The following is a 17,317-nucleotide window of genomic DNA, read 5'->3' on the forward strand; positions in this document are numbered from 1 at the left end:
CTATTGGGCAGAAGTACTATGACAAGGTATGGTGTGATGTTGTTGCAATGGACATTTGTTATCTACTTTTTGAAAGGCCGTGGCAGTGTGACTGTGGTGTTATTCATGATGGCCGTTGGAATACCTATACCTTCTGGAAGGATAATCAAAAGATCACTTTGGCGTCGATAAAAGAAGAGGACTTACCCAAACCTAAAGTAGAGACCAGCATTAACCTTCTGATAAAGCACACTTGTTTAAAGGAGGCAATGAAGGCTGACTACCTGCTGGCGGTGATGGAGAAGGGCGAGTCAGCTAAGCATGACATTCCACCTCTAGTACGTTCTATACTTCAAAAATTTGGTGATGTATTTCCTAAAGACTTGCCTGCAAGATTACTATCAGAAAGGAACATACAACACATCGATTTTGTTCCTGGGGCGAGTTTACCAAACAAACCGGCATACCGTATGAGTCTAACTGAACATAAGGAGTTGTAACGGCAGGTCTAGGAGTTGTTGGACAAATGATACATCCGTCTGAGCATGAGTCCGTGTGCAGTACCTTCTCTGCTAGTTCCAAGGACGGTTTGTGGTGCATGTGCATAGACCGTCGAGCCATCAATTGGATCACCATCAAATATCGATTTTCGAATTCGAGATTGGACGACATGCTTGATCAACTTGCTGGGCCAAGGTGTTCACCAAATTTGACTTGAAGAGTGGCTACCATCAGTTGTGTATCAGATCTGGAGATGAGTGGAAGACAGCCTTCAAGATGAGGGAGTGATGTGGGACGATTCAGATCTAGAGGAAGCAAGCATTCAAATTTATTAACAATTAATAGATAGCCAGCAAATTAAAGACTAAGAAAATGATTATGCTAAAATCGGAAAAAGATCATTGATGTGCATGCATGTTGATTTGTCCCTAGACTTAGATTCGGACCACAGACGATTGAGAAACCGTCTAAGATTAGGGCATCAGATCATGATTAAAAGAATTCAGATCTAATTAATAAAGAAACAAAGAATTAATTCTCTACAATAACGATCTACTCAGAAATCTATTTAGAAGCAAGAGATCTCACAACATGCTGATGAAGACTTCTAGATGAGGGAGGATTCGAACATTGAATCAGATTGTGGTTGTCGGCAAATCTTTCCGTTATCCAAGGTCGTGGGATTCGATCCGAAGTTGCAAAGAACTGTCCTACAATAATGAAGGTAAGTTTCAATTTCAACAATCTTAAAAGGGTTGAATCTATCAAAGGATGATAGTAATATGGGAGAATAGAAAATAAGGGGTGCTGAAATTGGATCCTTGGAGGGCTGATGGCGGCATAGGGAGGATGTAACCGTAGGGAAGGGAGATGTTGGTTGGAATCCTGCGGGTTTTGATGGGATTCGTCGAGAAGTCGTCGTTCTTCACCTTCAAACCTTGGAGGCTGTAGCCCTTTCTCCGGCCGTCACTGGCCTACACGCCCTTTCTCCGGCCTTCACCGGCCTTGGCAAGGGTGTAGTGGCCTTGCCAGACCTTTGGAGGCTTGCGGCAGCATCCTCCCTCTCCCTCTGCCTCTCCTTCCCTCCTGCCCTCCTTTGGCTTCGACCAAGCTCGGCAGCAACACAATGAGTTCGGCTGCCTTTCGATGGCCTCTGAAGGCCCTCTCTCCTTTTCCCTCTCCTCCCTCCCCTCTTTCTCTTTCTCTCTTTCCGTCTCCCTTTTCGCTAGTTTCTCATTTCGAATGTCAGAACCATCTTGGTCAGCCACCAGTACAGTTCGGCATATCCCGAATCGAGTAGTTCGGGATGGTTTGGCGAACCCTGGTTGTTATTATATTTTCTATTTTTTGTTCTTTGGCTTTACTTTATAGCTGGCTCATCAATTCAGTTACTATGATATTAATTGTGATTTGTTCATTATCTTGCAATTTGAACAAAACCAATATCAACTACTATAACTATCAATTTATTTGTAGATATCTCATATATCTCATATTTATTTATTCGAGCTAAATTAAATTGGCAAAGTTCTATACGATTATGTGTTATTTTCTTTTTCTTATTTGCTTTTCAATGATAACCAAATTATATTATCCTGACTTTTGGAGCTCATAAAGCATCTTGGTATATTTAACTGATTTTCATATAGTGTTTCATCCTGTTGAAACAGACATTTTTTGTTAAAATTTGTAATCTGAAGTTCTTTCAAATCTTCAATAGATGGGCAGCAAATTCTTGTCAGATGGACTCTTTGTATGACTTGGATCTCATTTCAAACACAATACCAGTTATTATGGACAATTCAAAGATGTGGCACAGGATACTGTCAACAAGCATGAAGTTAGGTGTGAGGGGGCTGGCCCATGTTCATGGAGTAAGCAGGGTTGATCTCAGAGAAAATAGTCTTTACTCAAATGCCTTGCTAATAAACCGCACTGCTAGTCCTCTTTCATGGTAAATTTATCATGTTTCCCTTGAGGGTCCATGTATCTTTGTTCTATCTGAGCTTGTGTGGAACTTTTGTTTCATGATGTTGCAATGGAAAAAAATGCAGAATTTTACTAGGTGTTGTTTGAATTGAAGCGCTAGTCTTGATGTGATAAACATCCAGGTTTATGGAGTGCAAGGCTCGAACCAATCGCAGCTCTGTTATGCTGCCATATTCATTTCTCCCAGTGATGGCAGCCAGAAAATTAAGAGATGCAGCAGATATGGTATTGTTTCTCTAAACTTGTGTCTCAGTTCAAACTGGAAAACGAAAATAGAAACTCAGTTTTACCTGTCCTATAGCATGCGGGACCTGATTCTGATTATTGTGTCATTTTACAATTGGTTGCTGAATTTGATGATTTTATCTGTGGATTATCAAGTGAACTGAAGCTGAATATTCTCATTGTCTAGGACATTGTTATAACGACAGCAACATTGCTGTTTTGGATTCCCTGAGTGACTTTTGATTTAGAACAACACTCAACAGTTAATACTTCTCATGCTTCAGAATCTTTCTCACTGCAGGATGGCTTTGTTCCTGGTTTTTCCTGACTTCCACTATAAAAACCATCACAGCAAATTATTGCCCATGTAAAGCAGTACATGACAAATAACTGGCAAGTACCAACTATGAATGATTAACGTCCTGCATGATATACATGTCTGGAGGTCGGAAAAATATCATTGTGCTTTTAAGAATGACAAACACTGGGAAATATGAGGGGGTTGCTTGTTCTTTATTATTGCAATCATGCATACTTACCTGGTTACTTATTTCTCAATGGGCCTATTGCTTTAAGGTCATCCAGGTCACAAGCTCAAAATACAAGAATTGTTTTCCAGGAAGTGAACTGGAGAAATGCAACATGCCTGGAAGCAGCACTTCCAATCATGTATTGAAGTCATATTGCAAGCTTTCAGAAGCTGCTGATTCTGGATGAAACCAAATGTGTTAAGCTTTGGCATATATACCCTGAAGATATCCTTATTATTTGATTGGATATTTCTAAAATTAGACACTATTGGGAGGTCAAAATGCTTGTTCCTCAAGATTTTGTCGAATGAAGATTCATGACAAATGATGATCCTTTTAAAAGATAATTACTTTTATGTAAAGGTAAAAAGATAATTTCTTTGATGTGGAGTATTATATTACATGTTATTGAATTCTACGTCATGTCCCATAAAAGTAGAGCTTAGTTGTTTAGTTGTGAGTTATTGTAAGTTTATTACAAAAGCAATTACAAAAGAAGCACTTGTTGCTTTGTGTTCAGAATATGAGTAGTTGGATACTTGGAATTACACATTATCAATGGTGGATGTGATGCATTTGCTGTTAACTTAGTCAATGATCACTTGATCTGTTTCATGTGAAAGATCAATTGAAGGAACAAAAGAGTTTGATGGTTGATTAGGACTTGAGAGTCAGTTTTGATTTGGCTGATGCAAATGAAGCAATTGATCTCACAAATTTGATGATGTAATGCTGACATGACTTGATATGGTGAAACATGCAATAGAATATTTGGAGAGAATCCGACAGCAGAATAAGTCAAAGATGCCATCAAATCCCCATGATTGCTGACTCATATCATGAAGGATTTTCTTACAATTCCCTTTTCAGATTGTTAGATATTGTTCTATTTAGATATGGATGAGTATAAACATGTTCAAGAGTGGGTTCATAATGGCTCTACATCCATAAATAGAGGTGCCTGGAAAATGTAAAAGCCATTCTGTGTTGAATTAAGTTCTAAGTTCCTTTTGCTATCTCTCTGTGATCTGTTAATTAATCTCTTCCTTGTTCCTCCTATAATGCTACTCTGACATAGTTGGGTAGATCTTCTTCCTCTACTGGGAGTTTGCTGCGAGCAGTTTTTTGGTATCAAAATGAAAAATATTGCAGGCTTATACTGAAATGTATTTGGGAATGAAAGATTTTCATCAATGTGATGAATTCCAAGTTTGACCCTATAGCAGAAGTGTTTACAGCAGTATTGGTATCATCAGAAGTCAGGTTCCATCTAAATATTCAGTTCAGTTATCTTTTGAACTTTCTCCCCTTACAGTTGTGAGAAGCCGCGTGCTGCAAGGATTTTTTTTTTTTTTTTTTAAACCTGAGATAACACTTGAATCGCTCAATTATATTTCTTCTTTTTTATTTAAAGATGAAAAGGAATCTAGTCCTTCTAAAATTAGAGATTCATTCTTTTTCAAAATTTTTTGATTTAGCTTTTAGAGTTGATTTTGTTTCTAAAGATGCAAATAAAAACATGATTCATAAAGTTGGAAAATTTTCATTTGTAACAGTACTTGAAAGTAATCATGTTTCAAATGAAAAATGTGCAAACTCTAATAGTGGTTCAGTGTGCAATTATAATTTTGAGACTTGAGAAAGCTGTGGTAGAAGTTATGTTATACAATTGTTGATAAGGGAATTACTATGAGTAAAGTTTTAACCAAAGTGATTAAGAAACACATTTTGAAGACTGCTGAATTTGCCATAACAGCTAACGTTCCCCCGTGAAGATGAAAAGATCATAATGTAACATTACTGTCTTGTTTCTTGCTCCATCAGATATAAAGTGCATCCCAGTGCATGAGGTTCTCATGACTGTAGGTCTGGAAGGGTTTTATGTATGTAACCTTACCCCAGCATGTAGAAAAGCTGTTACATGTTTCGAACCAATGGAGCAACCTTACTGTTGCTCATGAAAGTAAAAAAAGGTTAGATAACGTGGGATCTTTTTCCAATGTCTTTTGTTCATTTTATTTTTTGCAACTAGGGTTAGTTGACATGAAGTCACAATGGATGACTTCATATTTATTCAAATATGAAGGACAGAAAATTATACTTGCACCAGGGACATTTGATGAAGATGATACTTGAAGAATTTTAGGTATAACGAGAAGACTAGTATGCATGAATCATCTTAAATAATTCTTGGTTCATATGAAGATTCGAATGAAGAGCAGCAATACAAATCATCTATGAACTCAACAACAAGTTCTCAACAAAGAGAGAGTCTAATGTAGCATGGATCTGAAGTTCAGCCAAATCAAACATCCAAAACCTGCTGCAGTTTATATTGAACTAGCAAGCTTTCAGAATTCAGAAGCATAACATTTTGCACATATACTGGACTCCAGTGATCTTGGACTTGTCAGAAGGGACTCTTTGAGATCTATGATAATTCACTGTCCTTGGCAAAATTCTAATGTTTTCTGGCTCAAAAAGTGACCAAAGACTTCAACTGTAATTTAGTGATGATTTTCATCTGATTTGAATTTTTGTTATATTAGGAATCCTTTATGTAGATGCATGTCTGCATTAGTTGTCTAATGTTAGTATGGGTCTATTGTGGTTCTATTTTGCATTGCTTGCAAACAGTTGTGATAGAGGCTTTTACATTTGATAGTAATGAGGTATTATATTTATTGCGGTGGATTTGACAACTTTCCTTCTCTTCTTCTTTTTTTGAATCTCTCTTCACATTATCTTTGACCTTGATGCCTTATCACCTGGAGGGTTTTTAACTCGTTTTGTTTTCTAAAGAGAATCAATTCAGAGATATTATATGTCCATGCTCCACAACTGAAGTCAGTTTAGAGGTTCCCTTACTTTGTCTTAAACAATCTGAAATACCTCGACTTTTTCAGACATGTTTGAGTCAAAAATAAGAATTTTTTAGAAAACTTCTTTTCACATTACACTTTTTTGAAGACCTAAGGATGCTGCAGACTGTGAAGTTTTCAGGCTTTCCATCAGAGACAAGTAATGGTTTTGTTCTGTCTAGGGTTGTTTCCAGATCAATGGCCTACTAAAGCCAACAATAATCATTTCTTTTTTCATGCGCACTGACCTATTGCTATTCTAACTCTGTAGATGGTTCAAATAAGATGAATTAGTAAGCTTCTGTCCCATATCAGGTTTCGTCGCAATATTGTAGCCAATGTTACATATGAAATAAAGGAGATGGGCAACTCCCTAATGGTTTGGAATCATGCGGACATATAGGAGCTCTTGCTACTAGTGTAATGAAATAGTTAAAAGAGAATGTGATGATAAAATATTTCTTGAATAGATGCTCCATGACAACCATGTCATATACAGGAGATGTCTTATGAAATGTGGATTTAGGTTTAGCTATAGACTATATTGAGGTTGAATTTCTGACTGATTAGAATGATGCATCTTTAATCAAAGGGAAGCTGAAGCATAAAACCATCACTGTAGAAGGCTTTTTGAAGGTGTGCATCAGCATCAGACAAATTATGACTATATTATTTCTTTTTTCTTGTTTCTTTATGTGAGATGTTTTCCTATAATTGGTTCCGATTTCTGATGCAAATATGATAAAATTTCTTAAAAGGGTTGATCTTTTGATATTGTATATACATTTTAAATGTGAGATTATCTTGGTTATGAATTGCGTTTTGTAATTATTTAAGCAAAATTCTCTATACAGATTAAAGGGCTACTTGGTGACTATGATGCTATTCATGTGCGCCGAGGGGATAAGATAAAGACCAGAAAAGACAGACATGGAGTGGAGCGAAGCCTTCATCCACATCTTGACAGAGACACTCGCCCTGAATTTATTCAACAGAGAATTGCAGAATGGATTCCACCAGGACACACTCTCTTCATTGCTTCAAATGAGAGATTACCTGGTTTCTTTTCGCCTCTTTCTACCAAGTATAACTTACAAAATACTAAATTCTCATTTGATACTTTTCAAAACATCTGTTAAAGGCCAAGAATAGCATAACTTTTAACTGGCTGTCAATTTAAGCTAATTTTTAAAATATTCTTCCATTTCTGAAATAAGGAATATTAGTTTCTAATTGCTAAATTAGTTTGTGAAGGAAAATATTTCGACAACCTAAACAGTTGTTTTCTTTGAACTGTACAGTTATATCATTTATTGCATGCGATATGTATCTTGGCTCTATTTTAAATGTTAGTGTTTGCATGGTTGGTTCGAAGGCTCAGTTCTACTGATGCAAAATCAATCATTGGCTTTTTTAATTAGAGGAACTGTTCCATTAATTGTGATCGTTATTTAAATCCATAGTTTGGCTGAGGATTCTAGATTGTTTTAATGGTGCTAAAATTCACTTTTTTGAGTATTCAGCACGTCTACTTCTCACTGAATGCAGCTGTGGTTTACTAGTTTGCTATCTCTTCGAAAATGTCTTGTATGTCATTACGCTAGTATGCAGTGTGTATGCTAGTATGCAGTGTGTTCACTTGGTATCATCCAATATGTTTGCCTTGTCCACCCCTCAACAATAATAGAAACAAATTATACTCAATCTTTCCACTGAGTTTGCAATGCAAAGTAGGCTGACGATCTCAAGAATAAAATCATCTTATGCAATCTAGTATGAGGCAGCGGACAGAATTTTCTGCATCTTGTTGAGCATTAGTATTAGCAGCACATGGTGTTTTCAGAGATGTAATTCCTGAATCAACAGTTTCTTTGAATTTATTGGCACCAAAAGTTTCCTTAATCATGTTAGTAGTTTAATGCAAGGTAACCTTAGGAAAGCTTCATGTGGCTGTATGTGCTAAATGTGTAGGTTGGATAGGGGTAAGAAATAGGGTTTATAGTAATGTAACTATTGTTGGATAATTCCATAAATATAAATATAGTTTTGAGTTTGGCATGAAGCAATGTGTACACTTCTAGTCTACCACCATACTATTCATATGCCTATTGATTCTGGGGATTGATGTTAGTTTCTGAGGACCAAAGTAAATGGATTTCTCCTGGATGACCATACCTTTCACAAATGAAAGCCTGCATATACAAGGCAGGGATCGGCCCTGAGTTGGCACTTTGCTACTCCTTGGAAGTGGTTGTGTTTGAGGTGCATTATGCATATTTTATTGGTGGCTTAACTATCTAGTACTTGTGGAAAAGCAAAATGCATACAGTGGTATGGATATGTGATGCAGCATAAGGTCGACCAATAGATACTATGATCAACTAGACCCTGCCAAGCATCAAAGGATCGAGCAGATTTGTGGATGAAAACTACAATAAGCAAAAATTTGATTTATTTCTATTCTGTGAGCAAGCAAGCAAGTGAATGAGATTTAGAGGTTTTCAACAGATTTTCTTATAAAATTTCCATTAGGGATAGTATCAAATTTGTCACGTTTCCATATTTGTAATAGAGTAATTCTAGTATGATTTTGCATTGGGTTTAGAGCCTGAATTAGGGTTAAGATATCATGTCCTATGAATATGCGTGTAATACATTATAAGGGATGGCCTTTGAGATATTAATAAAATTTGTTTTGAGATAATGTCCTCCACCAAGTGAAGAATTCTTCAATCCAGTTTTCTTCTATTTGCATGTTGATGTTCGGAGAATAAACTCATCGATCAAATCACCCTTCTTTTTTTCTTGCTGCATCAATGTGACATTTGTTGGGTTCGAATAGTGTAACGGAATAGTGGACTTAAAAAATTTATGATCATGAAATCCATAACATCCGAAACCCTAGACCCAAGATTCCTTGACTAATTGCAATTAATGAACAACTAATAAAGTAATTAAGTAGTTTAGATAAATACCTCTTATGCTAAATTCCTAAATCTCCACAGACACACAAGCATATGCCCTCCACAGGTGATCCACATGGAAATTGCTCCAAGAACAGGACTCTTTGTGCCAAAACCTTGTTGATGAGTTCTAACCAATAGAACTCGGTTTGACCCAATCTGATCAAACCCATGTCTTAGACTTGGACTTGGCCTCTCTTTGACTTGGATTTGGACTCCTAAATCCTCTCTTCCTTCCTTTAATTTCCTTCTAATTCTCTTCCTAAACTCTTGTCTTAAAGTGGGGCAGACTTGTCTTAATTTTAAGACAATGACTTAACAAGACAAGGAAGAGGACTATCGGAAAGAGTTGGGAATGTCTTGAACTGATCTGCCGCCTCCTATTTATAGCAACAGAAGGGGTGTAGAAGGGGTCTAGATACATTTTCACGGAGTCCCTTAATCAGCGTATTAGAAATTAAGAGTCTTATTTGAGAAGGACTTTTAATTATAAGATACGATGATTCAGCCTTCTCTCACATCCCTTGCACGTACCAGCAATTGGGAGACACCATATGCACCTCAAACCATCTCAGAAAATTCTGAAATTTTGCCGTGTGGTAGCCACTTGAATCAGGATTCTAATGGCACAAAAATCAAAGCATGACAATATCCCAATCGTGAGAAAGAAATGCGTGAAGTGGCGACTCTTCGCATTTCTCACTACTGCGAGTGCGCAGATCTTTGGGGCATCTCACACCCCATCTGGCCATGGCACATTTTAAACTTTATGCCTTGCAGATAGAGGGTTGAGAGGGCTTCATCATAGGCATGGAGATCAGATAAGAAGATTTAAAACCCCTTCATCGATCAAAATAAATGCAGCCTTATCATTTTGTGCGCTTGACTTGATAGAGTCCTAACCGACTTGGACTCTATATATGGCGCCCCAAATGGCTGAAAAATATCCAATAAAATCTAGATAAATCTGGTCCAAGTCAGAACCTAACCCAATTTAATTAATAGACCAATTGGGTTAGCCAATTCAATAAGATTTTGACCAAACCAGCTCGATTTAGGAGCTAGAGTTTGTGTCATATGTGCTAGCATGTTTTTTGACAACCCTAGTTGGTTTTTTTGGTCCAACCAACCTACCAAAATCGGTTCTTAAATAATTTTCTAATGTGTGTGATCTTATGGGTTCTACATCTAGCCAGCAGTAGGTCCGGATGCATGTTGACCTGATTAGATTAGATTCCATCTAATCGATTTAGGTCAAATCTATGTCAACTCGAGTTGTCAAATTAGAACTTTTTCTAATTGACTCATAAATTAATCACTTCAATTCATGAAATCTACAAGACATAATTGACGTCTAGCAACGTGTCATGCCTACCCAGAAGATGTGAAATTTGGTAAAAATTATTAAAATATCCTTCATTGGTAAGTTACCGTATAATTCAATCTTTCGATCATCCTGCATCTCGAATATATTCATGAGTATAGAATTATGTCAAACTCAAATATATATTCCTATTGATTCATCGTCAATCAATGATAACTCTAATGAAGAAGTAGAAATCATTTCTAATCTTCATACTGCTTTGGTCAAAGATTTCTTGAGTTATCTAGAGATGAGAATACATAGGATGTCTTCTCTTACTCGGAGCGATCGATTCTTTATTGATTTACTCACAACCTTCATACATAATCCATCAAATCCAGAATATCTCATTTATGACTTTGGTCATGATTGAGTATGAACCAAAATATGGATTCACGTGCATAAGATTTCATGGTGATCTCAGATTTAAGGATCACTTACACAACTCCTATTTAAAGAACTATTTTTTGACATGTAAGGCTTTCATAAGATATTTTCTCGATGGATCAAATTAGTGTACTCATATCCTAATGAGCATCCATATCCTTGTATTAGTATTCCTACATAAGTGGTTGTGAAATCAACCACCCTCTCCATCGAGCATACATAGGATGTGCTAGTCTTTTTGGATTCATTGATCTCCGACTCAATGATCCAACGACTAGGATTATTTTAGATTAGAATTTTAGGATTTTAGATCTCACTGACATGAACCCTACATGTCCATAAAATCATTGCTCTAATCTATGGGATTCATCATAATCTTAAAAATTATTAAGACACAGCAAATGATGAATCAAAAAAATATCTCTTTATTATTGATTAATAATAAATATCATACATGAGTTGGGAGTAATTATAAAAAAAATCCTATCACATATCAAATGCGATTGGCTTGCAGGATAATTTTTTCAGTCTCCCATTTGCACTAAAGCCAATCACCCTTGTATTTAACATCCATACAATCAAGGTGGCGATCAAGTTGCTGTTGAGAAAGTGCTTTAGTGAATGGGTCTGTTGTGTTCTTCGTATCTACTCGTTCGATGACTACGTCTTGTCTTTCAACAATCTCACGAACGAGGTGGAAGCGCCTTAGGATGTGTTTGGACTTTTGGTAAGATCTTGGTTCCTTAGCTTGTGCAACAGCTCTAGTGTTATTACAAAATAATGGTATCGCATGTTGAATCTCAAGAACTACGCCCAATTCGGTGATGTATTTTTTCATCCAGAAAGCTTTCTTAGCTGCTTTACTAACGACAATATATTCTGTCTCAGTGACCGAGTTAGCTACAGTTTGCTGTTTGGTACTTTTTCAACTCACTGCACCACCATTCAAAATAAATACATATCTTGATATGGATTTACAATCATCTGGATCTGATTGAAAACTAGAGTTAGTAAAGCCTTCTAGTTTCAACTCTAATCCTTCATAAACTAGAAAAACATCTTTAGTTCTTCTAAGATACTTTAGAATATTTTTCACAGCTTTCCAATGATCCTCCTTCGGATTAGTCTGAAACCTACTTACTATGCCTATGGTATAAGCAATATCAGGTCTGGTACATAATATGGTATACATGATAGATTCTACAGCCGAAGCATAAAGAATTCTACTCATCATTTGTCTCTCTTCAGGTTTCTCTCTTCAGGTGTCTTAAGAGACATCTTCTTAAAGAGATGTATGCCTTGACTCATAGGCAAGTAACTTCTTTTACTTACATCCATGTTGAATCTTTTCAACACCAAGTCAATATACCTAGATTGGGATAAGCTAAGCAATCTCTTAGATCTATCTCTATAGATCTTTATATCTAATATATAGGATGCTTCTCCTAAATCTATCATGAAAAATTTTTTAGATAGCCAAACTTTGATCGATTGTAACATCGGGATATCATTCCCAATGATAAGTATGCCATCAATATACAAGACTAAGAAGACTGTGGTATTTTCACTTATCTTCTTATATACACATGACTCATAAATATTTTTGATAAAATCAAACTCCTTTATGGTTTCATTAAAATGGATGTTCCCACTCCTTGAGACTTGCTTCAATCTATAAATGGATCTCTTTAGCTTGCATACTTGATTTGATCTCCCACTTGAGACAAACCCCTCTGACCGTGATATATAAACTTCTTCCTCAAGATTCTCATTGAGAAAAGTAGTTTTTATCTCTATTTGTCAGATTTCATAATCATAATATGCAGCTATAGCAAGCATAATTCGAATGACTTGAGCATTGCTGCTGGTGAAAAAATTTCATCATAGTCAATTTTCTGTCTTTGCTTGCCATCAGCCTAGCCTTGTAGGTTTCTACTTGACCATCTGCTCCAATCTTCTTCTTGAAGACCCATTTGCACCCTATTGGGGTTACACCCTCAGGTGCATCAATCAAAGTCTATACTTGGTTGGAGTACATGGAGTCCATCTCAGATTTCATGGCTTCATGCCATTTATTAGAGTCCCTACTCTGGATAGCATCCGTATAGGTCACAGGATCATCATCCTGAATGATATGGGCTTCATTGTCATTTCCAATGACAAAACTATATCTTAAAGGTACATTCCATATTCTTTCTGATCTTCGGAGAGGTGTGTTTTGTGGATGTTCTTGATCAACAAGTTCAATTGGTTTAGGAATTTCATATTGAGGATCAGATGAGGTAGATTGTAGGTTTTGAAATTCACTTAGTTCAATCATCCTCCCACTTTCCTTTTGTTGGACAAATTTTTTTTCAAGAAAATAATGTCTACTGACAACAATTTTTTGTTTAGTAGGATGATAAAAGAGGTATCTAATACCTTCTTGAGGATAACCTATAAATCTACATTTGTCAGCCCTAGCATTTATGTTCAAAAGTATTTTTGACATAAGCAAAATATCCCTAAATCTTAAAATATTTATGATTTGACTTTTTTTTATTTTCATAACTCATATGGAGTGCTGGTTACTAACTTAGATGGTACTCTATTCAAGATGTAAGCAGCTGTTTCTAGGGCATATCATTAGAAAGATACGAAAAGATCCGTGAAGCACATTATGGACTGCACCATATCTAATAAAATGCGATTTCTCCTTTCTGCTTCACCATTTAACTATGGCGTATAAGGAAGTGTCCATTCAGAGAGATTTTATATCCTTTAAGATGATCAAAAAATTTATTGGATAAGTATTCGCCACCTCGATCAGATTGAAGGATTTTAATACTTTTTTCAATTTGATTTTCGACCATCTTTTGATATTCTTTAAACTTATCAAAGACCTCGGATTTTGTTTCATGAGATACACATATCCATATTTTGATAAGTCATCTGTAAAAGTTATAAAATAAGAATATCCATCTCTAGCTTGAGTTGTCATAGATCCATAAATATTTGAATGTATAAGACCTAACAATTCATTTGTCCTTTCTCCATGTCCTGTGAATGGAGTTTTGGTTATCTTATCCATGAGATAAGATTTATAAGTTTCAAATGATTCAAAATCATTAGAATCAAATAATTCTTTTTTGTACAACTAGTGTAATTTTGACTCACTAATATGATCCAATCGGCAATGCTAGAGATATGAATTATTCTCATCATCTCTCTTTCTTTTTTTATTATTATCAATAAGAAAAATATTATAATTGAGCAGAAGAGTAAAGAGACCATTATCCATATATGCATTGCCCAAAAATTCATTAAAATAGAAAATAAAGCAACAATTACTCTTAGCCTTTATTTTATATCCATATTCTAATAATAAGGGTACAGAAATAATATTTCTAATGACATTGGGTATGTAATAATAGTCTTGTAACTCCAATGTCTTGCCAGATGGCAATGACCATATACAGGTGCCCACAGCTTCTGCCTTAATGGGTTCACCATTCGCGTCATAAAGCTTGAAGTCATCTTTGTTTAAACTTCTAATTTTTTGTAGTTCTTGTAATGATTTGTATATTTGAGACCCACATGCAGTATCCAATATCCATGAATTAAAAGTTGAAGCACTCAATGATAAACTAATTTGTATCATGTACAAACCTTTCGATGCTCCACTTGCATCATGCTTCAAACTTGCAAGGTAGCTCTTGCAATTCATCTTCCAGTGCCCCTGCTTATCGCAGTGATAATAGGCATCATTTGTGAAGTCTTTCTTCACTTTCTTCTTCTTCTGCATGCTACTTTTAGGGTTTTGCTCTCTTAGAATCCTTTCTATCTACCATCATCCTCTTCTTCTCAATTAGAAGAAGAGGAGCTTTTTCTGATTTGAAATGGCTCTCAACTGTTTTCAATATGTTTAACAACTCTGGTAGGGTAGTATTTAGTTTGTTCATATGGTAATTTATGACAAACTGAGAGAACAAATCAGGGAGTGACTGCAGGATCAAGTTCTGATTCAGCTCTCCATTCATGACAAACCTCAATTGACTTAAGCGGGTGATTAAGTCAATAATCTTTAGAACATGGGTCTGCATAGATGAGCTCTCACTCATTCTGACTCATATCTCATATTGAGCAGTCCTGCTTTGCTCTCCATATAACTCTTTAAGATTGAGTAATATGGACTGAGGTTTCAGTCCTTATGTTGCTTCTGCAACTCATTGCTTATTGAGGCCAATATGATACATTTGACAGTCAAACTGTCATTTTGTCACATCTTATATGTGGCCCTTTCTTCTGTAGCATCTTCTCCGATTGGCTCGGGATCCAGAGAGTTGAGGATGTAGGAGACTTTCTCCTGAGTTAACACGATCCTTAAATTCCTTAATCAATCCACATAATTAGGACCGATCAATTTGTTGGTATCTAAAATGCCCTGCAGTGATAGTGAAGAAGCCATTGAAATTAATCTACATTAAATAAAGAACAACATATAAGCAGATCACTCAAAATGACAAACACAACTAAATGAGGACTTCATAAATCTAATTGTATCTCTCACTATTTTATTACGAATACCATTGCCCTCACCTATGGTAAATGAGAAACCCTACCTTAATTTCTTTAGTAGGGTTGAGATCTCAATTCCTGGCAAATGTCTTGTGTTACACAACAAATATTCATGAGTTCAAGGGTAGAAAATTTCTTTTTCCAATTGCAACCAATGTAATTCTCAACATAACTCCTACTTCTAAGACACTTGTAGTCTTGTGTTACACAATAAACTATGATGTCTTAGTTGAGTCAGATCCTTCATTTTTTTATATAGCCATATTTGAATAATATTGCCTTTGTGTGACACAACAAAGCAACATCATCAAACATGCCATAAAGCATTATTTGCACTAAGACAATCTCACATCAATCCCTATAGTAAGTCTTGTGTTACACAACAAACCTACCATAGTTTTTGATATGATTTTGACCTAGCATGAAGGAAGACATTAGTAGTGTCCTGATCATTAAGCATTTTCAATTCAAGATTTAAATAAATCGAATTGGCCAAGTGGAAGAGAGGTGGGAGGCCCTCTGTTCTTGCCTTAGATACCAAAAGATTTGACCAAGTAAGAAATGAACTTAATTAAAAACCACCAGTTCTTTATCTTCTTAGAACCACTTTTCTAGACACCAATTAATCACTCATTTTTTAAATGGATTTGCTTTTGATTTTCAACACTACAACTAAATATAATTTTTAAGAGGACTTTAATGGTCTCAAATACACATCCTATCTTACTTTATCAAATTATATCTCATACTATATCATATTATGAAAAACATAACATGATAATTATAACAATAGCATGCTGTGCCAGATGTGTAGTATTTACATCATTATTATAGACAATCTAATTTCAGAATGATGACTAACTTATGCTAAACATATCACTAATATTGATTAGGGTTTATGTGAAACACCTAATCAGTGAGAATCAACAATACATAATGTATTACTAGTATGCTACTTATATGAACATGACTTGCATATCATATATCATAACGTCAAATTGACTATTAATTGAATCAATCAAGGTTGCTTTGATACCACTGTTGGGTTCAGATAGCGCAACGGAATAGTGGAGTTCAAAATTTATGGTCATGAAATCCATAACACCCGAAACTCTAGACCCAAGATCTCTTGACTAATTGCAATTAATGAACAACTAATAAAGCAATTAAGAAATAGTTTAGATAAATACCTCTTATGCTAAATTCCCAAATCTCCACAGACACACAAGCGTGTATGCCCTCCACAGGTGATCCATAAGGAAATTGCTCCAAGAACAGGACTCTTTGCGCTAAAACTTTGTTGATGAGTTCTAACCAATAGAACTCGGTTGGACCCAATTTGATCAAACCCACATTTTGACTTAGACTTGACCTCTCTTTGACTTGGATTTGGACTCCTAAACCCTCTCTTTCTTCCTTTAATTTCTTTCTACTTCTCTTCCTAAACTCTTGTCTTAAAATGGGACAGATTTGTCTTAATTCTAAGATAATGTCTTAACAAGACAAAGAAAAGAACTATCGGAAAGAGTTGGGCATGCCTTGAATTGATCTGCCGCCCTCTATTTATAGCAACAGAAGGGGCATAGAAGGGGTCCAGATATACTCTTTCATGGAGTTCCTTGATCAGCGTATCAGAAATTAAGAGTCTTATTGAGGACTCTTAATTCTAAGATATGGTGATTCAGCCTTCTCTCGCGTCCCCTGCGCATACCAGTAATTAGGAGATGCCATATGCACCTCAAACCATCTCAGAAAATTTTGAGATTTTGCCACATGGTAGCCACTTGAATCAGGATTCTAATGGCACAAAAATTAAAGCATGACAATATCCCAATCGTGAGAAAGAAATGCGTGAAGTCGCGACTCTTCGCGTTTTTCACTGCTGTGTGCGTGCACATCTTTAGGGCATCTCACGCCCCATCTGGCCATGGCACACTTTAAACTTTGTACCATGCAGATAGA

The 17,317-nt window shown here is 35.9% G+C and overlaps 1 protein-coding gene across 2 annotated transcripts in view; it reads left to right on the forward strand.

Moving 5' to 3' along the window:
- Positions 1 to 17,317, forward strand: part of LOC105035390 (uncharacterized) — a 41,264-nt gene that overhangs the window by 9,375 nt on the left and 14,572 nt on the right. Inside the window, exons 3-5 of one of the 2 annotated variants that reach the window (XM_010910937.4) lie at positions 2,201 to 2,434; positions 2,592 to 2,694; positions 6,940 to 7,169. In XM_010910937.4, coding sequence (XP_010909239.1) covers positions 2,201 to 2,434; positions 2,592 to 2,694; positions 6,940 to 7,169 — 567 coding nt within the window. The remainder of the gene's footprint in view (positions 1 to 2,200; positions 2,435 to 2,591; positions 2,695 to 6,939; positions 7,170 to 17,317) is intronic. The other variant, XM_010910938.4, reaches the window with a different exon arrangement.

Source organism: Elaeis guineensis, chromosome 1, assembly GCF_000442705.2.
Source record: "Elaeis guineensis isolate ETL-2024a chromosome 1, EG11, whole genome shotgun sequence".
NCBI lineage: Eukaryota > Viridiplantae > Streptophyta > Magnoliopsida > Arecales > Arecaceae > Elaeis > Elaeis guineensis.